Source organism: Diadema antillarum, unplaced genomic scaffold (assembly GCF_040938485.1).
Source record: "Diadema antillarum isolate AM-2024a unplaced genomic scaffold, OU_Dant_1.0 scf00000035, whole genome shotgun sequence".
Lineage (NCBI taxonomy): Eukaryota > Metazoa > Echinodermata > Echinoidea > Diadematoida > Diadematidae > Diadema > Diadema antillarum.
This window is the reverse complement of record NW_027270924.1, coordinates 4,621,817-4,646,352: the sequence shown is the minus strand read 5'-3', so window position 1 is coordinate 4,646,352 and position 24,536 is coordinate 4,621,817. Positions and strand designations below refer to the sequence as shown.

The window sequence follows — 24,536 nt, the reverse complement described above, 5'->3', positions numbered from 1 at the left end:
TACCAACCTTTCTCCGAGCCGAAAGTCGAGCAGTACTCTAGACTGGTGTAGGTCCAACCAATTCCGTTCGTCCCCGAGCACGTGACATTGATGCACCTGTTGTGTGGGCGTGGTCTGAAGAGAGCCGAGGTACTGCTGGACGAGGAGAGAGTGGTGTTGTCGACTCCGATGGTGTATGTGTGAAGGTGTGGGGAGGGCTGGTCCTCGGGACTAATGTGACACGTGATAACGAGAATGACCTGGCTTCCTTCTCCATTGATCTCCTGGGTCTCGATGTAGAGGATGTCACTCGCTGGAGGCGCGTGACCTAAGATTGAAAAAAAAAACCAACAACAACAACATAAAAAAACCAATCATTTTTTTGGGGGGAGTGGAGGTGGGGGTGGGGGTTGGGAGACTGTGTCAGGTACTTACCATTCTTCTCAAATCCTGAATATCGTTGATAAACAATATTAAGACCCCTACTCAAAATTCGAAGGATCAGAATTTAACAAGTAAACAACTTCAGAAGAATGGTAAATGAAAATGTAAAAGCGTTGGTCCTTCATAATCATCATCATAGTTTGTTACTGGCTTTAAGATCTGAGTAGGATGACTTCTTGAATATTCGTTATCAACACATTCAATATCTTGGACTTTTCCTTATTAGATTTAGTGAGAGGCAAAGAAGAGATTGATTGTTTTTTTGTTTGTTTGTTTTTTCTGGGGAGGGGGAATAAGTTTACTAATCTTGCAACGTGAAGATGAGAGCCCTTAACTCCAAACCGACTACTAATTAAATTTTTAATAGATTTGCATTCATTTTGAATTAACCAACACACAAAGAAGTGGATGTCCGTCATTGATAATTAAAGAGCCCCCATAAGTCATATAATTGTTCTCTTAGTCATTGTTCTTGCACACACTTTTCTCTTTAGGCAGTTATTCCTAAAGCGTTGCCGCATCGTTTGGTACCACCATACGATTTGATTTATTGATAAATAAACTAATAGGAAAATGGTCTAACATAAGATTATCTCATCTCAAGAGAATACACACCAGACGAAAACATCTAGGAAAAGTCGTTAGTGTTCGAGTAGAACGAGTAGACAAGGCTTAAATATAATAGTGAATTCAAGCGGGTAGATCTATATTTGGTTCAAAATAAAAACCTAACTCTGTAATAACATGTAATGTTGCTTATTTTATTGCTGTTTTGTTTGTTTGCTTTTGTCAAGAAATCAACGATAGTATTCCTTATGAGAAACATCCCCCTCCAATCCTCGGTAATCACAGGAAGATTTTAAACCAGACACTGTTGAGTTTGGATGACATTGCGCAATCTCGACAAATAAGCTTGTAAAATTTTGCGTTGTCTATCAAAAAACAAAACACGACAAAACACCTAATTAACACTTTAAAACTCATTTAAAAATGAATGTTAGCATTAAAACTTTACTATTTTGTTAAACAAAAAGAAAAACGAACAAACAAACAAACAAATCCTACTCTACTACGGCAGTATTTTGTTTGTTCACGTGAACAAATTTGCGACTAGAAAAAAAAGAAAAAAATAAGTATATGAACTGAAATTGATTTGCATCAAAACGCTGGAGAAAATTGTCTCCGCCAACCTCGCTACGTGTAACCTTCCAGTTCTGCGGGTTTATTTTTTGTTTCTTTGTTTGGTTTATTTGATTGTTTGTTATTTTGTTTGTTCGTGATTTTTTTTTTTTCTGTTTTGCTTTCTACATCATATTCCTTTGGTGAATAAAATCGTATCAGAAGAACATTAACCTTTCACCGAGCCGTTACTTGGAATCTCACATTAAAATCTTACGTTGTTGTTGTTTTTTTTCTTTGTTTGTTTGTTTGGTTTTTTTTTTGCTTGATTGTTTACTTGTTTGTTTTTCTTTCTTTTTTTGTTCTTTCGCTTTCTACATCACAGCCTTGTGGTAAATAAAATCAATATATCAAAAGTATATCAACCTTTCTCCGAGCCGAAAGTCGAGCAGTACTCTAGACTGGTGTTATAGGTCCAACCAATCCCGTTCGTCCCCGAGCACGTGACATTGATGCACCTGTTGTGTGGGCGTGGTCTGAAGAGAGCCGAGGTACTGCTGGACGAGGAGAGAGTGGTGTTGTCGACTCCGATGGTGTATGTGTGAAGGTGTGGGGAGGGCTGGTCCTCGGGACTAATATGACACGTGATAAAGAGAATGACCTGGCTTCCTTCTCCATTGATCTCCTGGGTCTCGATGGAGAGGATGTTGCTCGCTGGAGGTGCTTGAACTAGACATACAAAAATGAGAGAAAAAAAAGTGTTTTGTTGCTTGTTTGTTTATTTCTTTGAGTTATGATTAATGGCGGTACGTGACAAATTTAGAAATACAAATATTGGGAAGTGGTGCAATGCATCTAAAGAGAATACCCGCCCTATTAAAACTTATGAGCAGTAGAAATATTATTCACGATTTCAAACAATTGTAAATTCAAGCTACCTTCCAGCACTAAGGGGAAAAAAAAATAACTCTCTTGCATTACCGCTATTAGGTCGATTGACATTTAAGCTAATTGATCGAAAGGTTTAGGGTAAATACAAAATAACGATGTCAAAAGAAAAATGAATCTATTCAAAGTGCCGCGACCTGAATTATTGTTCATTCTTTTTTTAATTTCACAAGGCAACATGTACTAATGTGTCTCCTTAATCAACTTGGAAGAATCAACGATAAAGGTGCTACCCTTATCATTATTAAAACAGAACTGGTGTATGTAGATGATAAAGATGGATAAATCTTCAAAAAAAAAAATCTGTCTAGTAAATTAACAATACGTAAGAGAAAGTGGTTATTATGTAGATTTGGTGAGAGAATGTGTGCATGAACTCAAATGGACTTTAACACTATGGAAAAATGTTATCGTCTCACCGTCGCTTCTTGGACAGTAAGTCTTTGTTGTGTTCGTCATTCCGATGTCGTTGATACCAGTGCAGGAGATTTCAACGCATTCACTCGGAATGGACTCAAGGATCAAGGAAGGGGAGTTTGAAGCTGACTCGATGACGTCATTCACTGCAATCTTGTAAGTTTCTATTGGTGGAAATGGCTGGTCACGTGGGTCGACGTGACACGTGATCCTGAGGCCATTAGTTTCTTGCCCGTCCTCGTTGTCAACAATCTTGATCAAGATGATATTGTCTGCTGGAGCGTCTGTCACATGACAAGGATCTGATGACAGATTAATAACTCATTTCCATAATTATTCACCAATCATCCAGAAACATCAACAAAATAAATGACATGTTAAAAAAAGTAGGACTTACTATATTTTTAGCGCAAAAAATGGCCGTGAGAGCAATTACATTTTCCCCCTTAAGAACAGGTTCTAGGCCATTATTCACCAGCCTAGGAGTGTTAGATGTTTTTGACCCATAAGCTTGCAGTGTCAACCTTTGTATATGATCTACACACGGGACATTTACCACATTCTGTAACACAATATTATGAGCCAATGAATCATGCATACAGGACTAGAGGCAAAGATCATTCCATGCTTAGACTCCCGAAATGTAAAACGACACATGGTACATTTTCTATATCTTTTGTCGGATCAAAGTTTTGGAATAGTTTGCCCAATGTTCAAGAGGAAAGAACAAGATCTTCATTTCGAAGAAACCTAAAAAATCACTTGTTAAAAGAAGTTTAGTGATGAAAAGAAATTTCAGTGTTCAGTTTAATGTACTTCTATAGTATAGTTACTTTAAAAGAGTAGACCTTGCAATAAGCAGCTTAAATATACATGTATAATGGGAGAACCATTCCCGACTAGCACTTGTGCTAACTTTTGGTTCTCCCTTTAACATTATCTTCTGTTTTTCTATTATTTTTTTTCTATTACTTTTTTCATAACCTCTGTCTATGCATATATGTCTACATTACATACTTATTCATTCTCTTTGCCTTTTTCAGTGATAAATGTATCACAGCAAAACTAAATCTATTATAACACATGTATTCTCATCTAAGGTAGATATAAGTATGTAAAATATATGCTTGCAAAGCTGTAAGAACCTTGTACAAAATCATCGTATTCTCATAAAAAATTTCATGTTATTGTATCTTACACTGTGGAATTTTATGTTATCATGTTATCATATTCACATGTATTGTTAATAAACTCAACTCAACTCAACTCAACTCAACTCAACTATAATGTTACAGGCAAGTGTACATAATGTTTTCAAACGGGGAATGAGAGTAAAATAATAATGCTTAACCAGGCATAGGAATGACACATATATTCCAAAGTTTTCTTATCAGCTAACGACCAGGCAATATTATTTTGGGGCACTGGGGGTGCTATGTATTAAGTATGATACTTAATATTCCCAAGGATCGTACTTGTCACACAATTTTTGTTTGAGTTTATTATCAGAAATATCCGTGGATATTTCTCTTCTCTATTTTTATAGCAAAAGGATCAAGGTTACTATCAATAAGTGCATATCTTATCTTCTCATGAATTTTATCTCGAGACGTCATCATCTTGTGTCTGCATATCAACCAGAATAGCCTTCTACAATATTTGAATAGGACCGTACACAGAAGCATGACATCTTTTTGCCTTACAAGCAGGTCCCGATAGACCTGGGGGCGTTTCATGAAGGAACTTGTCGGAAAAATGTCCGACAAGTCAATTATATCCGACAAGTTCAGAGAAATCAGCCAATCAGACTAAATAATTTCTCAAAACTTGTCGGATATGATTGACTTTTTAGATATCCTTCATGAAATGCCTCCCTGATACTGACTGTGACTAAAACTGTACATACTCCAGGGGCGTCACCAGCTTTTTTTCAAGGGGGGTGCGTTTTGACACTAAATGTTTACGAGATTTTTTGGACAGACATTTGGAATATCGAAGCTCTCAATCCCTAGACTTTTACTGTTTTTTGAGGGAAACCAAGCGGGGAAAGGGCACCGGCGTAGCTAGGATTTCATCTTGGGGGGGGGGGGGGAGGGTTTAGTATGCGAGGGAGCGAGCAAGGGGGGGGGGGGGGTGGAAGTGCCGGAGGGGGTTGTACCCCCTATAAATGGATTATGGAATGACGGTGTGAAACGACAAATTACTGGCAGCGATATCAGGAGAATGGCATAACGACTACATGCGAGCGAGGGGAGCGAGCGAGCTTGAAAATTTTGACATTTTACAGTCCCAAAACTGCCGTTTGTAGCCATTTTTTTGCTTTGTAAATTAAGGGGGGGGGGGGCGCACCGGGCGCAACTGCTGGCAATTACTGGCAGCAACATCAGGTGAATTGCATAATAATTAAATGCGAGCGAGCAAAGAGAGCGAGTTTGGAAATTTTGACATTTTACAGTCCCAAAACTGCCATTTGGAGCCATATTTTTTCGCTTTGGAAATAAAGGAGGAATTATGGGGGGCGCAACGGGCGAAACTGCCGGTAATTACTGGTAGCAACATCAGGAGAATTGCATAACAATTAAATGCGAGCGAGCGAGCGAGCGAGCTTGAAAATTTTGACATTTTACAGTCCCAAAACTGCCGTTTGTAGCCATATCTATTTGCTTTGGAAATTAAGGGGAGGGGGGGGGGGGCACCGGGCGCAACTGCTGGCAATTACTGGCAGCAACATCAGGTGAATGGCATAGCGATTAAATGCGAGCGAGCGAAGAGAGCGAGCTTGAAAATTTTGACATTTTACAGTCCCAAAACTGCCATTTGGAGCCATATTTTTTCGCTTTGGAAATAAAGGAGGAATGGGGGGCGCAACGGGCGAAACTGCCGGTAATTACTGGCAGCAACATCAGGAGAATTTCATAACAATTAAATGCGAGCGAGCAAGCGAGCGAGCTTTAAAATTTTGACATTTTACAGTCCCAAAACTGCCATTTGTAGCCATATTTTTTTTTTGCTTTGAAAATTATGGGGGGGGGGGGGCGCACCGGGCGCAACTGCTGGCAATTACTGGCAGCAACATCAGGTGAATGGCATAACAATTAAATGCGAGCGAGCGAAGAGAGCGAGCTTGAAAATTTTGACATTTTACAGTCCCAAAACTGCCATTTGGAGCCATATTTTTTTGCTTTGGAAATAAAGGAGGGGGGGGGGGGGGGGCGCACCGGGTGCAACTGCCGGCAATTACTGGCAGCAACATCAGGAGAATTGCGTAACAATTAAATGCGAGCGAGCGAGCGAGCGAGTGAGCGAGCTTGAAAATTTTGACATTTTACAGTAAAAAACAAACAAACTGCCGTTTGTAGCTATATTTCTTCGCTTTAGAATTTAAGGAGGCGCATCGGGCGCAACTGCTGGCAAATACTGGCAGCAATATCAGGAGAGCATAATGATTACATTCGAGCGAGCGGAACGAGCGAGCTTGAAAATTTTACATTTTACAGTCCAAAAACTGCCGTTCTTAGTCATATTTTTTCGCTTTGGAAATTAAGGGGGAGGGGCACCGGGCGGAACTGCTGGCAATTACTGGCAGCAACATCAGGTGAATTGCATAACAATTAAATGCGAGCGAGCGAAGAGAGCGAGCTTGAAAGTTTTACATTTTACAGTCCAAAAACTGCCGTTCTTAGCCATATTTTTTCGCTTTGGAAATTAAGGGGGGGGGGCCGCACCGGGCGCAACTGCAGGCAATTACTGGCAGCAACATCAGAAGAATGGCATAAAGACTAAATGCGAGCGAACGGAGCGAGCAAGCTTGAAAAATTTGACATTTTACAGTCCCCAAACTGCCGTTTGTAGCTATATTTTTCGCTTTGGAAATTAAGGGGGGGGGCGCACCAGGCGCAACTGCTGGCAATTACTGGCAGCAACTTCAAGAGAATGGCATTACGACTAAATGCAAGCGAGAGGAGCGAGCGAGCTTGAAAATTTTGACATTTTACTGTCCAAAAGCTGCCGTTTGCAGCTATTTTATTTTCATTTTTTCGCTTTGGAAATTAAAGGGGGGGGGGGGGGACGCCCGGTGCGCCCCTCCCCCTGGATCTACCACTGGTAGTCAAGGGTGTCGGTGTATGTTCATGACTGGGGGAGGTATGACCAGCGAGGTGGAATCGAAGTGACCAAGCGGGGAAAGGATGTCCAAAATCTGCACTTTAGAGCATCCCCTTAACTAATTGTGCGTGTTTGTTTGTGTGTGTGTATTATATACATGGAAAAGTTAGGAATTAGCCCAGGTCAAGTCTTTTTATTGGCAATGCAAGACATTTTTATATAGACTAGTATGTAAAGCAAAACTGCAAAATCAATGATCTAGCCTTGATATATTATAACGAAGCGTATAAGGTACAAAGGTGTATACATTCTACATCACATTCCGCAACATTGTAGCGACTCTTCGTTCGGATGTACTGAGTACACTGCGCACATCCTGCTTAAAACCAGGAATCACAATCTTTTGTCGGGTCCAGGCTTTTTGAACAATGTTTCACACTACATGTATATACCTATTTAATTATGGTTAAAAGAAATCATAGAAAAATATCTTATTTCTGGATCACCCTTTCATTCAAAAGCAGTTTACTAACACTTGAACTACTATTTCGGTAAATCTTTTTTTTTTTTTTACCAGCGGATTGGGAGGGGGCGCACCCCCCCCCCCCCCCTCCGTAGTTACCGCCACTGCTTTTGGGTGAAATAATTGGATAGATTTCTTGAATTCTAACAAAAAAGCAAGAAAATTTTTTCATCGCGGGAATTATGATTATGTGGGGTGGGGCAAATGGTGCGCTTGCTTTCCAATATTTTTATGGGGGCAACATTTTTGTTTTCTTTCAAAAGCAAGAAAATCTTCTCATTTCGGGAATTATTGATTATGGGGGGGGGGGGGGCAAAACAAAAATGTGCTTGCCCCTCCATTTTTTTTTCTTTTTTTTTTAATGAGGCTAAGGCTCACTCTTGGGCTGGTAATATGGATTGGTCAGAAGTAACGTACATAGACCCTACATACTTGTAAGTAGCACACGTACATACAAACGTGTATAAGTGCTCCGTATCGTACGGATGTACAGTACGGTCGATAAATAGTAAACACTGTACAATACTAATAGATATGTATAAAATCAGTGCTGCCAGAACCAGGGGTGCGAATTGTTTTTGCCGACGATTTGTGTGTGTGTGTGTGTGTGTGTGTGTGTGTGTGTGTGTGTGTCACTGGTGCAAAAAAAAAATAGAAAAGAATAATTATTTAGCGTCCGGCGTTGAGGTCGCTCGCAGACTGATTTTTTTTTTTTTTTTTTAAAGGATCTGAAGGGGGGTGCGTTCGCACCCAACGCACCCCCCCCCCCCCCCCCCCCCCTGGTGACGCCCATGTACTCACGTTGAACTTCCAGGGTTAGGGACCGTTCACTGGCGATGAGACGACACTGAAGTACGCCCTCATTGTCAGCTGCCGTTGGAGTAAACGTCAACTCACTACGAACGTTGTAATGTGTAAAACGATTGATACGGTAGTCAAGACCCGAAGTAAGAGACTCGTCGACAACATTATCGCTTCCTTTACATGAGACACAAAGGAAAATAGAAACCAACGAACTGAAATGAGTCTGAATAACATCAGAGGATTTATCTTAGACATATTTCAGATTTATCACTGGAAATTTGGGCCTTGCTCATTAATTTGGAGAGCTTTCGATTACCGTCAATATTCAATTCAATAGTTTTACCAATTCCTTAAAAAAATGATCCAAACCTGTACATGTAAACAGATTGACTTTCATTCATCTGATAAGGACAGTTCGTTAAACACTATGAAGTATATGCACCAACTATATTAACAAAAATAAAAGAAACAATGTACATAATTATAGTGACAAAGAAGAAGAAGAAGAAGAAGTAATCATACCGATGGAAAAGAGTGTTTCACTAAGGAAGTGTTCCAACAGGCGCGCCGGAAGCAGTTTTGGATTGGGGGGGGGGGGGGGCAAACATTGGAGGGGGCTCAAGATTAGACCATGCATATGTTACACAATATACACATGCATACACACACACACACACACACACACACACATTTATTATATATATATATATATATATATATATATATGTAAAAGTGGCGTACGGTGGGTCGAAACATGGGGGGAACCATTATAAAGTAATTTTGACGGTCTGTGTGCTTGTGCGTGTGTGCGTGATAATGGGACTACAATACATTACGGAATGTGATACATTCAACAACGCAGTCATTGAGGAACATTGTAAGTTTTCCTTACATGGATTATGGAATGACGGTGTGAAACGATCGACAAATTATATACTGTCAGCAACATAAGGTGAATGGTATAACAATAAAATGCGAGCGAGGGAAGCGAGCGAGCTTGAAAATTTTGATATTCTACAGTTCCAAAACTGGAGTTTTAATCGTAGCTATATACGTATTTCGCTTTGGAAATAAATGGGGCGCATCGGGCGCAACTGCTGGCAATTATTGGCAGCAACATTAGGAGAATGGCGTAACGATTCAATGCGAGCGAGCTTGAGAATTTTGACATTTTACAATCCCGAAACTCCCGTTTGTAGCTATATCTTTCGCTTTGGAAATTAAGGGGGGGGGGGGCATCGGGCGCAACTGCTGGCAATTACTGGCAGCAACGTCAGGAGAGTGGCATAACGATTCAATGCGAGCGAGCGAAGCGAGCGAGCTCGAAAATTTTGACATGTTACAGTCCAAAAACTCCCGTTTGTAGCTATATCTTTCGCTTTGGAAATTAAGGGGGGGGGGCATCGGGCGCAACTGCTGGCAATTACTGGCGACAACATTAGGAGAGTGGCATAACGATTGAATGCGAGCGAGCGAAGAGAGCGAGCTTGAAAATTTTGACATTTTACAGTCCCAAAACTCCCGTTTGTAGCTATATTTATCTTTCGCTTTGGAAATTAAGGGGTGGGAGCATTGGGCGCAACTACTGGCAATTACTGTCAGCAACATTAGGAGAATGGCATAACGATTCAATGCGAGCGAGCGAAGCGAGCGAGCTTGAAAATTTTGACATTCTAGAGTCCAACAACTACCGTCGTAGCTATGTTTTTCGCTTTAGAAATTAAGGGGGAGGCGCACCGGGCTCAACTGCTGGATGCGAGCGAGCGAAGCGAGCGAGCTTGAAAATTTTGACATTTTACAGTCCAAAAGCTGCCGTTTGTAGCCATATTTTTTCCCTTTTATTCATATATATACATACTTATTTTATTTTCTTTGTTTATTCATTTATTATTATTATTATTATTATTATTCTTTTTTTTTTTTTTTTTGGGGGGGGGGGCTTTTGGGGGGGGGGGGGGGGCAAAAAAGCGTTTTGCCCCCCCCCCCCCCCCACTTTTTGGATTTGGGGGGGGGGGGGGGGGCCGCCCCCCCCACTTCCGGCGCCTATGTGTTCCAATATAAGGACGGTTGATAAAGAGGACTTGACACATGGCGTAAAATTGATTTACTCATGAGTTCGCGAAACCAAGTATTTCTTAATCTTGTTTTAGGACTGTTGTCGATGGAAAATAGCTTCAGGACTGAATATCAGGACGGTCCGAGTATACCTATGCTATCATAGTACATGTATACGTGTATATACACTACCATACCGCGGCCAACTGTTTGAGTGCAGCGCAGAGCTTCAATTCAAACCATCGACTTATTTCGCAATGGGTAAGAGTGTAACCGAAATATTCAACTCCTGCAGGAATTTTACAGATTCAGATAATGTGTTTTAGGTTGTAAAATCTTTGGGGCGCGTTTGTAGATGTGTGAATATGATAATACGAGGCTATGCGAAACTACAACTTGCCCTAGGCCTACATACTTCAAGTACAAGAATGATCGCCAGGCCCAGTGTGATGCCGGGCACGAGTCCTGGGGTGTTATTCTGAAAATATTCATAAGTTTCTTCCTAAATATTTCCCAGAATAATGAGGGAGAAAGTTAGGAAGTGCCCCCCAAAAGACATGACCATTACTCTGACACCCGGGTCTGAAACTTGATCCTAAGAACTTCTTAAAGCATATTAGGTCATTCTTATCCCAGCCCACCGCAGTTTCTGATATCAAAATCAATATTACTAGCATAAAGTTTCGTCGCCCTTAGTATGAACAAGTAACCATGCCTACATAACGTATCTTGCCAAGTCGACATCTGAAAAGTTACATGTCATCATGGTGACATAAGTTATCTACCCAAGCTGATATCTAAAATGTTACATGTCGTCATGGTGACATAAGATATCTTGCCAAGTCGACATCTAAAAAGTTACATGTCGTCATGGTGACATAAGGTATCTTGCCAAGTTGACTTATAGAAAATTACATGTCGTCATGGCGACATAACTTATCTCGCCAAGTCGACTTAAATGATTGTTTTTATTTTGTCAACACCATGCGCGCACGTGGTCGAGATCTTATGAAGATGGTGACCTATTACAATTATACTAACAAAGTCTATTAACTTGTCAGCCGGCTTGTCAGTCTAACAAGTTAGTCTCTTTACCAACTTAGTCTTAGTAACAGCTAAATCATGGATTCCGAAAAGGAGGCCGAGGACATTAGCAAAAACAACAACAACAATTTCACTAAGCGGAAGTAAAAAAAAAAAGACAAAGTAATACACATACAAAAGCACACATACCAACGCACATTGACAAACACAAGGCGGCTCTCTTGTAAGGAAGGATTGATGACAGGATAGAAAGATAGTGAGGAAGGTAGTAGGTCCGAAGTGGACAAGGGGGGGGGGGGGGGAGGGAGGGGGAGAGGAGAGGGAAACGATGGGTCATAACCAGGGCTCTGGAGGCACAGAAGCACGGGCTCACTGATTAACAAAGAGTAGTGAGATTACCGAGCAACAACAGTTTTGAAAATCACAAGTATAAAAAAAAGAATGAATCATTATGCTGCATACGAAGTTTTTAAATAATTCTTTAACTTTAAAGAAAACATATTAAAACTTAAAACTTCTTTTATATTATTATCAAGAGAATTCCAGAATTTTGGTCCAGAAAAGGAGAATAAAGATTTTGCAAAAACCGTCCTAGTCAAAGGCAAATGATATTTATGGGATTGACGGGTTGGATGTGCATTTCATGAACAGTTTCATTCTTTAAAAACATGGAATCAAACACAAGGGGGAGAGAATGGTTAGTGAGTTTATACATGAATTGTCCTAATTGCAAACGATAAAGATCATAAATTTTCAGAATATTATTTTTGTGAAATAAATTATTAGTATGACCTCTCCACGATTCGTGACAAATGATACGAAGAGCTGTTTTCTGTATTGTAGATTACTCATAATGTCTAATTCATACCAAAGAGTTGAGGGCGCTTGTATAATACTCTCTCCCTCGTATACTACGTGTTTGTATGAAATGGCGCCGACTACGGAATGGATAATCTTTTCATTATCATCTGACACAGCATTTTAAAGTCTCTTTAAGAAAGGCGACAATCCTTCACGGGGTAAAATGCGTAACTTTTCCCGTGTAATTTTGGATGCTGCTGTTTGCGATAATCCCAAAAATTGATTAAAGGTTTTTCAAGCAGTAGCCGCTGACATGATAATTTTGTATCTTGTTATATCTTAAAGAAATATCATTGATTATCATAATTAACTCACTTTGAAAATGTTTAATGCTTTCCTTATTCGTCTTCCTAAAATCATTTTCTTTTAGTGAATTCTATAATACAATGAATCAATTTCTTGCTAAAGTCAAAAAAGTGCATAACCAATGCTTAAATTCATCCTCTTTGAACATTCTTCTATATTTCTTCCTGCTCACAGGAAGTCAAGAAAGGAAGTAATACATTACAAAATATATATATATTTTTTTTTTCATCTTGATTTTTATTTCATTATTATTTCCATTTTTGTTACTTGGCCTAAGTTACGATATGAAATGCGTGAATAAATGAATCAAACTTACGGTCTCCTTCACACCTCACTCCGGCGTCTTCACTGTGACTACAGCCCTGATGACATCTCCATGGCCAACGAAAGCAATGAACCAGAGAGTTTTCCGTTCCCTCACAGTAAACCCAATGAAGCCAGATTGGTCCAGAACCCGGCCCAAAGCGAGCTCTCAAATAATAATTCAAAGCTGATGAGTAGCCGAGATCTCTGCACACCGCGTGCGCGTCGTTGATATCCCACCAGCTGTCACACACCGTGCCCCACTGTCCGTTACACGATATCTCAACTCGGCCTTCATTTGGGGTTGATCCACCAACCAGCCTCACTGTAATAACATTCCTTTGATAAAAAGATAAATAGAAAGATAAATGGCATTAAAATCACATGCCTGGCAACCACAGACCAAATTGCACTTGAGTTAATAAATGAATATGAATGAATGGTTTATTGATAATCAAACTTCGATTCCAGCCGAATGGCTGAATTGCGTCTTATTTACATTGATAAAATTACAGTGAGACAAAATAAATTACATAAACAATGTGTAAAACACGAACAAAATACAATCATTACGACGACAACAACAACAAATCATCAATACATCAATAGGGGCAATCCATGATTATAAATCATATTACAACAAAGCAGTGTTGAGTGAAAAAAAAAAATATACCCTATATCCTCCAGTCATATGACAACCATTTCAGCGAATAAAGAAGGCATAGAAGAGGAGAGGAGGCGTGGAATGTGGAATGTTGAGAGATAGAGAATTCTACATGAAGTGTGAGGCTGAGACAAGAACAGAGTGAGGGGGAGAGAGGAGAAAAAAGAAACAAGGCTGGGGAGAAGAAAAGGGAGGCACAAAGGGAGAGCAGGAGAAATGTGAGGATAAAGGAGAAGAAGAAGAGTGAGTTGAGGGGAAAGGGAGGAAAGAAAGGGAAAAAACCTGTATGCAACTGGATAAATAAATAACAGGCAATTCAAACAAAATAAACATACAGAAGTCATTGAAGTCTATGTATAGTGTCGTTTGATACACACGTTAAACTATATTCGTGACTATAGTCACGAATATAGTGACTATAGTCACTTGGCGGAGGTCTGCGCTCTCAGAGTGCTTTTCTATAGCGCAGACCTCCGCCAAGTATGCAGCTCATTTCCACCATTGATCTTGTTCTTCCATAGAGATATCAGTGATTTCCACCCATTATACGTACATGTACTTCATTGTGTGCTGAAAGTCGCCCGATTTCCCAATATAGAAGCCATTGTTAGGGTGTCATAAACCCTCAGCTGCACAGCGCGCCTTGCCCTAACAGAAACTATAGAGCACGCACTTTATTGTTGTTGTTGATTCGTATTTTAGATGGGTATTAAAAAAAAAAAGCCAAACTCGGTTGCCAGTGCACCTTGGCAGCCTTATGCAATTATTTATGTTATTATAGCGTATGATTATTCGGCCAATTCTATAGCAATGTTGTTAATTTCAGGAGACACAAAACACAGATATTAAAGTCGTATACGACTTTTCAAGGGTTATGTCCAGTAATGCATTTGTAACACCAGCTTATACTTTCAAACGATGGAAAAGTCTTAAATATCGTTGTTTAAGGGAAAAAATCACAAAACACCCGGATGTAGTTTACACCCGGAAGGAGATCATGCAGTGGTGGACGATGGGAAGAAAGCGTGAGTTGATCGAGACAGGTGCAATGGTTGTCATACTGTAACTCATCACTGTTCACAGTTTACAGTCAACCTTGCCTTTAAAGCCAATTCAAAGTTATCAGAGTGACTTTCGACTATAAAGACACAAAAGCATTTATATCATTGTCATATCAATCTCCTGGGTATATACGGCAATGATTTTGTTTTAAACACACTCTCAGAGTGCCACACAATGCCACATTTTAATGCAGTCGTAAAAGGTTTTTTTTCTCGACTAGGTCATTTTGTAAAGTAGGAATATATTATGACTGCTGAAAAAAAAAGATAAACATGATATTTCTATTGCGATTAATATGCTATATGCAACTTAAATCTTGATTTTTGTCTTCGTCGACTGTAGATTTATCTCTGGGAAGCTACGCGAGTCTGTCATCGCAACTCGTTCAACGTTTCACCGACGATCCCTCCACGAAGACAAGGCTTGTGTATGGTAAGTATTACATGGAGGAAAATCGCAGATAATTTCCAAGAACTTTGACTTGTCTCAAGTTTGCTGGGGTCGATGTGCAAGTTACACGATTTATTTTAAAAAGACCACTCTTGAAATTAAGACAACCAGCTCTGAAATCGTCTAAAAATGTGCTCTTTATTCTTAACAAATACCAAGAATAAAGTGTACGGTTCATCTTAAAACCGGCTGTCTATAAACGAAAACATCGGTGTTATAATATTTTTTAACAATGGCATTATCTAACATGTCACTGTCTGGTTTGAAAGCAAGGGGTAGCACATGGTACCCAAGCAACGACCCGCATCACTGTCAAATATACAATCTCATGACACACACAATGCCAGATTAGATGCAGTGTCATAATCACAATGGTGTGTGTGTGTGGGGGGGGGGGGGGGGGTCAAACTTCACTTTCACTTGAAAAGCTCAGAGAATAAAGATATACTGATGCTGTAAATGCCTTTCTCCTCTTGTGAGATGATATTCATGATATGACTGCCTCAACCCTTAACATTACAAGGGAGACGACATCATTGTAAAATTCGAATTTCCTTTCTATATCACTCTTACACACATCAGACAATTTAATTTTCCCAGAGATGATTATTCATTCATTAGATTGTGCCCTTTTTTGAGGGGAGGGAGAGGGGAGTTGCGATAGCGTTTTTTGATTATGATTGATACATCGACATAATCTTGTAAACGCAAAGGTACAGTGCAGTATAGTTCACACGACAGGAGAATACGCCAGCGAGTATTGTGTGATGTAATTTTGACAAGAGTTCGCATGTAAAATATGAGACTACACTATCATTTAAGATTTTACTGAGCATTTTTATAATCATATAAGACACATTTGTCTTCAATCAGTCTTATTCTGAAGACTTCACTCTCTTTATTTCTTTGCCTTCACTAAGGAGACGGATCACCAAGCACTTTTTGGGACAATCCAAACTGGAAGACTTGGTTTAGAAATCGCTATCAAGGACCGCAATACGTCACTGCTGACGTCATGAGAGCTATACAGCCTAATGCAAAGCTGTTAGTAATTCTTCGTGAACCTGTGTCAAGGTAAAGGGACTAATTACTCCTCCCTCTCCTCCTCAAAACGTCGCTTCTCTTTTTTTTTTTTTTTTTTTTTTTTTGGGGGGGGGGGGGGCGTCATTCAAAGGAAATATTACCGACATAAAGCTGTGTTTGTTACTCTGTCTGTTTCTTGTTGTTTGTCTGTTTGTATTTATGTTTGATTATTCTTGTCGGATCGCTATGATTATTCTTCAAGCTTTCTTATCGTTTTATCATTGTTTTCTTTCATCTATTAAACCGTATCCTAAAAGTGATCATTGTTTACTTTATGAGTGTCATTATGATGGCAATTTATAGGTTAGGTCGTAGTTAGGGAAGTATTAATCAATGAATTAGAGAAACAATAATTCACAAAAATAATCATTTTTCAAACCTCAGACAACAAATCGAATTGTTCCCCAACTAACCAAAGTTAATAAAATCTGAAAATCATACAGTTTTTAAATGTAGGATGTTTCTGTAATTCGTCGTGTTGAATTCACCACAAAACTCCAGCGAATTTTGATACATTCAATTTATCGTATTGTACATCTATACAAATAGATCCTAGATGTTGCCCGACAAGTACAAACTATTCTCGTTTCCCCAAATCTTGGAATGTGAAGAGCGTGTTTCCTCTGTTAGCAGTCAACGCATTGTTTGACATTAAACTATTAAAATGAGTATATGAATATAAGAACGACCCAAGTCCAATTTTTGGCCAAATTCAGTTTGACATGGGAAATTGTAGATTGTGCATGGACTCATCTTGTGTGTAATGATAAGTCCTAATTACCCCCGGAAGTGCCTGAAACAAATGAGTTAAATCTTATATGAATGTAAGAATGAAGGACTTGGGTCATTCTTACATTCATATTATAGCGCCTTCTCTCGTCCTTCTCTCATCTCTATAGCAGAATATCATGTATATGAATAAAAGAACGACCCAAGTCCATATGAATCAAAGAACGACCCAAGTCCATCACACAAAATGGCGTCTCCACAATTAATGTTAACGTTAATTGTCATAATAATATATGTTCTAATTTGTATATACAATGTTGCCTTCCCATCACAGTTAAATAGAATATTATTGGACAAACAAAAAAGATATGAAGTTGTTTTTAGTTTACTTGAAATGGTCTTCCATGGACTTGGGTCGTTCTTATATTCATATACTCAAATATTATATCGTTTTTCATTCGAAATGATCAACAGGTAACTGCAGTTATATTCTATTATATTCTTAACACTATGATTGTTAATCTTTTTCATTGTGAGATATGCGTCTGATACAGTGCACTCCCGTTACAAAGGCGTAGAAATTCTGGTTTCAAAGTTATCATTTATGCTTTACTTTTGGGCCATCACACTAAACGAAAGAAAAAAGACGGACCCGAGGACTTCAATAATAACCAGAGTGCACACAGAATGACACTGTGGAATATCTCGGAAGTATTCCTATTCTACGATTGTCTAGGAATTTTACAATCAATTTCTTCATTTCTTCAGACTTTACTCCGGCTATCTCTACTTTGAAGATTCCTCCAGAAAGAGTCCAGAGCATTTTCATCAAGAGGTTACCATGGCAATAAGTAAGTTCAACTCATGCAGAGAGAAACTGAGTTACCGCGCATGCGCCTACAGCCCGGACCAGATTCATCATGGCTACTTTGCAGTAAGTCACGTGACAGTATAGGATACAATTACATTGAAATGTTTATATTTTGTGTATACTCCAGTAAAGGTTGGAAATGTTTTACAAAACCGCAATGGGTCGAGGACGATTGGAAATGCAGTGGTGAATGGGGGGGGGGGGGGGGGGGGCACCGGGCGCTTCTTTATTTATCTATTTATTTATGTATTTATTTATTTGTTCATTTATTCATTTATCTATCTATCTATCCATCTATCTATCTATCTATCTATCTATTCAATTGACATTTACTTTTCATAAAAGAATGCCTGGATCCGCTCCTGGAAATGTTTAGTTTATACCTTGTAATCAAAAAACAAAACAAAACAAAACAAAACAAAACAAAACAAAACAAAAACAGTAATCTTTATTATGGAGAAAACAGAGCTGAGTATAAAGTGTGGTAAAAAAGAAAAGAAAACCAAAAGATCGAGGAGAGATCTGAGACGGGATGCCATGGAGACAGAAGACGATGAGCGAACAATTACCATGGTGACCCACCTACAATAACATTGCTTTTTGGTACCAGGTAAACAGTTTGAATGCAAAGAGTAAAGCGTCATTTTCCTTTTCTTTTCTTTTTTGATCAATTTAGTAAGCCATGGAGTTTAACAGGGAAGAGTTTAATCTTCTCAAGGATAGTGCACACGCTTTATAACAGAAAATATTTTGAAGAAAGATTTATATCAATAAAATCATCACATTCATTCTGATAACTTCCTTTGTTTTTTTACCAGGTTCATTCTCAAATATCTCAAGTTGATAGATGAATATGTCGGTGTCTGTTGCGAAATTCTTCAAGTGATAATGACTGTGACAGAGAACTAGATGATAGGCTAGTTGTGTGATCTATCTTTGCAGCGAATCCTGATCGGCCTCTACGCCGTCTTCACCCGGGACTGGTTGCGAGCCTTCCCGAGAGAGCAGCTGAGGATTGTTAGGATGGAGGATTGGCAAGTCAACTGTACAGGGATACTGACCGACATCTTCTCCTTTCTTACACTAGGTAAATTTGGATTTACATGTCGTTGTGAAGTTTTAGTCTTGCTAATGTTATAGCACTTATTTTCTGTGTCTTTCTCGCCGTTATTGATCCATTTTCTCAATGATCAAAATAACGTTTTCTACAAATTTGATTGATATCACAAGACATGTATTAAATGTGAGCAAAGAGTAGATTCAGCACTTCAGAAAAGCCGTACTTATACTCGCTTGAAGAGGAACGCGTCAAACTTTCCATTATATTAAAAAGAAATAATAATAAAAATGATTATTAAACGGGATTTTTTGTCCTGCGATCTCCTTTTACATACATACTGCAAGATGGTGTAACATAAAGCATGGCTTATTGTTGACACGATAGTTCTCAACTTTCTAAAGAAAATAAATATCTCCTCTCTGCATTTGCTCCTTCTTTACAAGACACAAAATTACTCGTTCTTCCAGGATTCGATTTTCCTTTTGAGTGATGCTCGTTATTTCTTAGGTTCGTTATTCCAAAACACATGAATTATGTGTATCTATTTAGATGTTCGTTTGTCCAAAAAATGAAGTAAGATTCTTACGTTCGTGGCGTCATTCTGAATATTTGTTATTCAAAAGAATGAAAAAAAATAGATATTTAATAGGAAGGTTCGTTTATCCGAAAATGAATAAAGTTCATTGATTGCTGTTTGCCCCCCCCCCCCCCCCCCCTCTATGTCATACGGCTCGATAGTCCGAAATGAAATGATATGTGGACAAATATCCAAGCCTATCCCCATGTACTTTATTTTCGGACTGCCGAACTTTCGGCATAAAGAATCTCTGGAATAGAAAAGACTTAAGCGACTTTTTTTTCAGTGTTTTTCAATGTTTTGTTATGTTTTTCCCTTGCAGGGAATCTAAGCCAGGAGCACACAGCTCAGATCTGTGAAGCCACGCCCCAAAACTCCAACAAGGCAAAGCTGCGGGAGGTAGGGGGCATGTTACCACAGACGGTATCCCTCCTGGAAGACTTTTACCAGCGATCTAACGAAGAGCTCAGCCAGCTACTGGGCAGTGACAAATTTTTGTGGAAAGACACATACTTAGCTCAAGAAATATCACAAAATAAAAGAGATGGATAGATAGGTGAATAGATAGATAGATAGATGGATTGATAGATAGATAGACAGACAGATAGATAGACAGACAGATAGATAGGCAGACAGATAGATAAATAGATATATTGATAGATAGAAAGATAGATAGATAGATGTTTAATAGATAGAAAGATAGATAGATAGATAGATAGATAGATAGGCAGATAGATAGATAGAAAGATAGATAGATTGATAGACAGATTGATAGATAGACAAGGATATTGATAGATAGACAGATAGATTGATAAATGAGTGTAGACAGGTAGATTGATAGATAGATAGAAAGATATATGAATTGATAGACAGATAGATTAATAGATAGACAGAAAGATAGATAGAAAGGTATATAAATTGATGATAGATTGATAGATAGACAGGCAGACTAATAGATAGATTAATAGATGCATGTAGACAGGTATAATAGATTGATAGATAGACAAAGAAATAGATAATGATATAGACGGTTAGGTATAGACAGAGATCACATGCACGAGAAGGCAGACTGAAAGGGGAAAAACACAATAATTATCTGAGAGTCTACGTGTTGGTATCTGCCTTTAAAAAGATGGAGAAGAGTGACAGAAAAAAAAAGAGGAATTGATGTAAATGTTGCAATAATTATCACGCTGAATTTCAAAGTCATGCAATGTTAATGTGAAGAAATAAGCACAGAAAAGTATCACCGTTGTTTACAACATGATTATACCTTGTGTAATATTAGCAATGTACCTGCAGGCGAAAGAGATATGTTTTGCCAAAATAAATTAGCGCGATAAATAAAAGCACACGCATCAGAAGTTATGAACATTTCAAGTGGGTATGAGACTTGAGCGTATATGATTGAAATAACATTCCCATGAAATTAATCTATAAAGAGTTTGAATATAAGCTACTAAAGCTACCAAACAACGTTCACTGGAAACCCATGGCGCCTAATTAAGGAATATGAAGTTCTTTAACCTAAATAAAATTACATACTCCTCTGATGAAATTGTTGCAGCAACTTTTTAAGTGACTGCGTTTTAGAGAAGGACACAATTTTAACATTAAACAGTTTCCTTACAATTTTCATCTTCTCGTTTCATTCTTAGGATAGAAGAAATCGTGTGTGACTAATAGTATTATGTAAAGGTTTTAAAAATAAAAATTAACATGGGGGATGGAGAGAACAATCATTAGAGCTTCAAATAATGTTTTGACCTTATATGAAATACTCTGCATAAAGACTGGTTGGTTGGTTGGTTGGACACAATGGTTGGTCACAATGCAATCACGTGACTAATGTGGCTAGGATCAAAATCGTTAGAGCTAGAGTGACATCACGTGAAATAATAAGATTCCAGGATTTTACTGGCTGCTGACAAGCTGCCCTTGAATGAAATGAAATATATTCATGCACAACATGATATAACACAATGTTACCATGTCTTTTGCTGCGGATAGACTTGGCAATGATGACTTTTATTTTACCTTCGATGATGTTGCGATTCATGTTAATGAAAATAGAACAAAACTTGCCTCTCATGTACATTTTCTTGAGGTTAAAAAGAGTGACTGTTTGTCGTGAGAGGAACACATTGGTGTCATCTGCAACAAAATGTCAAAGAGTATCGTGATTTTAAACAGCCTATGGTCATACAACAGATCTTTGTTGTCATTATTGCATATCACACCCTTATTTTGCCACTTTGAATTACCTATTTTAGCATGGGGGAAATCTAGTAAATGTAATGTGCAGAGACTGCCATCTAAATTACAAAAGCGAGCTATTAAAATAGTCTTGCATTCACCGTATATAGGGTGCCTTCTTTGCCGATATTTTGTCTATTTTAAGTGTGTATGATATAAATGTATTACAGAATGCCGTATTGTGTATCATGTTCTTATGCTATAATGATATTTCATCCGCATCCTTGCTATATAGGTTATTTCAAATAAAACAAAGATAATCATAATTATGGCACAAGAAATTGTAGAAAATTTTATTCACCGCTGATTCGAACATCCTACTGCAAAAAGTTTATTTTTTCAAGGCCCTCAAATCTGAAATTTTACACTGATGTGAAATGTAAGAAGACGGTAAAACGTTTTATGAAAACTTTCACGCGTATTTCCAACGGAAGGTATTCTCGAAGTAATCAGTATCATTCAGAATTGATAAGAAATTAGCATTAAAGGGGTATGTTTTTAAAAATGACATCTTGCAGAAGCTGGTGTATGTTTTGTCTTTGTATTGTGTGTGTATATGTGTGTGTGTGTGTGCGTGCGAGTGCCGACTTTTTTATCAGTTATAGTTTATAAAAAGAAGAGACAAAACTCTGTGTCTACTTCCAGGGGTTGATTTTTTATCAGGCCCATTGCCTTCTCATTAACCCCTTCATCTGAAAACTTTGGGCGTGTGTTTGGTTGTTTGCTTGTTTTGTCACATTTGACATCATACTTGTTATACTAATTTCTAAAGCGAAAAACATAGCTACGACGGCAGTTGTTGGACTCTAGAATGTCAAAATTTTCAAGCTCGCTCGCTTCGCTCGCTCGCATTGAATCGTTATGCCCTTCTCCTAATGTTGCTGACAGTAATTGCCAGTAGTTGCACCCGATGCCCCCACCCCTTAATTTCCAAAGCGAAAGGTATAGTTACAAACGGGAGTTTGGGGACTGTAACATGTCAAAATTTTCAAGCTCGCTCGCTTCGCTCGCTCGCATTGAATCGTTATGCCACTCTCCTAATAAACGTTACTGCCAGTTATTGCCAGCAGTTGCGCCCGATGCCCCCCCCCCCCCCCTCCCTTAATTTCCAAAGCGAAAGATATAGCTACAAACGGGAGTTTTGGGACTGTAAAATGTCATAATTCTCAAGCTCGCTCGCTTTGCTCGCTCGCATTGAATCGTCATGCCATTCTCCTAATGTTGCTGCCAGTAATTGCCAGCAGTGGCGCCCGATGCGCTGCCCCATTAATTTCCAAAGTGAAAGATATAGCTACAAACCCCAGTTTTGGGACTGTAGAATGTCAAAATTTTCAAGCTTCCTCGCTTCGCTCGCTCGCATTGAATCGTTATGCCATTCTCCTAATGTTGCTGCCAATAATTGCCAGCAGTTGCGCCCGATGCGCCCCCATTTATTTCCAAAGCTAAATATGTAGCTACAATTAAAACTCCAGTTTTGGAACTGTAGAATATCAAAATTTTCAAGCTCGCTCACTTCGCTCGCTCGCATTTTATTGTTATGCCATTCACCTTATGTTGCTGACAGTATATAATTTGTCGATCGTTTCACACCGTCATCCCATAATCCATGTAAGGAAAACTTACAATGTTCCTCAATGACTGCGTTGTTGAATGTATCACATTCCGTAATGTATTGTAGTCCCATTATTGCTCACGCACACACGCACAAGCATACAGACCGTCAAAATTACTTTATGGTTCCCCCATGTTTCGACCCACCGTACGCCACTTTACACACACACACACACACACACATATATATATATATATATATATATATATGTGTGTGTGTGTGCGTGTGTGTGTATGTGTATATTGTGTAACATATGCATGGTCTAATCTTGAGCCCCCTCCAATGTTTGCCCCCCCCCCCCCCCAATCCAAAACTGCTTCCGGCGCGCCTGTGTTATACTATTGTCATATCTTTATGTATTCATATCTTATTAAGTGAAAATATATGAAATGAAATGTAATGAAATGAAATGAAATGAAATGAAATGAAATCTTTCCTACACGCGCCGAGCGCTACGGGACTTGGGGGAAAATATACCTCCCACGGAGATGTCATGTGTTACATTGCACCTCTCAAACAAACGTATTGTGGATGATATTTGAGTCATGTTTGTATGATCCTAAATTTGTCCGATTATACTGTTTGATTTCTTATTGAAAGAGAAATTAACAGGCATTTATACTTTTCTACCCAGTGATTATTGTTATAATAGATTATTAGGATAAAAGATATTGAAAGAGAATAATTACAATCAACTAAATGTACATTTTGAGTATCTGCGGAAAAATTCAACATTCATCTAACAATCACGAAATAATTATGTTTTCCCAGATGTGCCTTGTATTTCAAAGGAGTTTCTGTTGAGTTTGCTCCTGATAAATTCATACGAACATGTGTGTGCGCGCATGCGTGATTTCGTTTGTATTAATTTTGTTTCACTGTAATAGGAGATGAATTACATAGAGTTCCGTAGATTTTGAATTTTCAATACCCACCAAAATCGACTGGATCAAATTTCGTGTTAGAGGTCAATCATCCAAACTTTGAATAAAAGCGAATAAATCGAGTTATTTCGAAAGGCCGACTCATTCCACTTTTGTCTGCTTGTAATGGCAAATCAATATTTCCTTTTTTTTTCTTATGACAAGAATCAAACTGTCTAGATGAATATGCACAAATTTACTTTTACCTCCTTTCTTTTGCGTTTTCTACATAGTTATGTTTATAGACAAAGTTTGCAAGTTAATTCTGTGCTTTAAAAAGAAATAACTTTTGACATGGAATTATAGCTGTATAGTGTTACGAAAGAACAAAACGGTGTTCAC

The 24,536-nt window shown here is 38.6% G+C and overlaps 1 protein-coding gene across 1 annotated transcript; it reads left to right on the top strand.

The window, feature by feature from the left end:
* Nucleotides 1-17,736: 17,736 nt before the first annotated feature.
* LOC139744826 (carbohydrate sulfotransferase 15-like) lies at nt 17,737-21,066 on the top strand. The gene is made up of 4 exons (XM_071655243.1): nt 17,737-17,829; nt 18,709-18,853; nt 19,726-19,887; nt 21,062-21,066. Exons 1-4 carry the CDS (start codon nt 17,737-17,739, stop codon nt 21,064-21,066), a joined length of 405 nt encoding a protein of 134 aa, XP_071511344.1.
* The last annotated feature ends 3,470 nt before the right edge of the window (nt 21,067-24,536 follow it).

Excerpts from the sequence above, each read along its gene's own strand:
- LOC139744826 (XM_071655243.1), top strand. The coding sequence starts at position 17,737 with ATGGCAATAAGTAAGTTCAACTCATGCAGAGAGAAACTGAGTTACCGC. Across the intron at positions 17,830-18,708 it reads TTCATCATGGCTACTTTGCA|CGAATCCTGATCGGCCTCTA; the intron begins GTAAGTCACGTG and ends CTATCTTTGCAG. Across the intron at positions 18,854-19,725 it reads CTTCTCCTTTCTTACACTAG|GGAATCTAAGCCAGGAGCAC; the intron begins GTAAATTTGGAT and ends TTTCCCTTGCAG.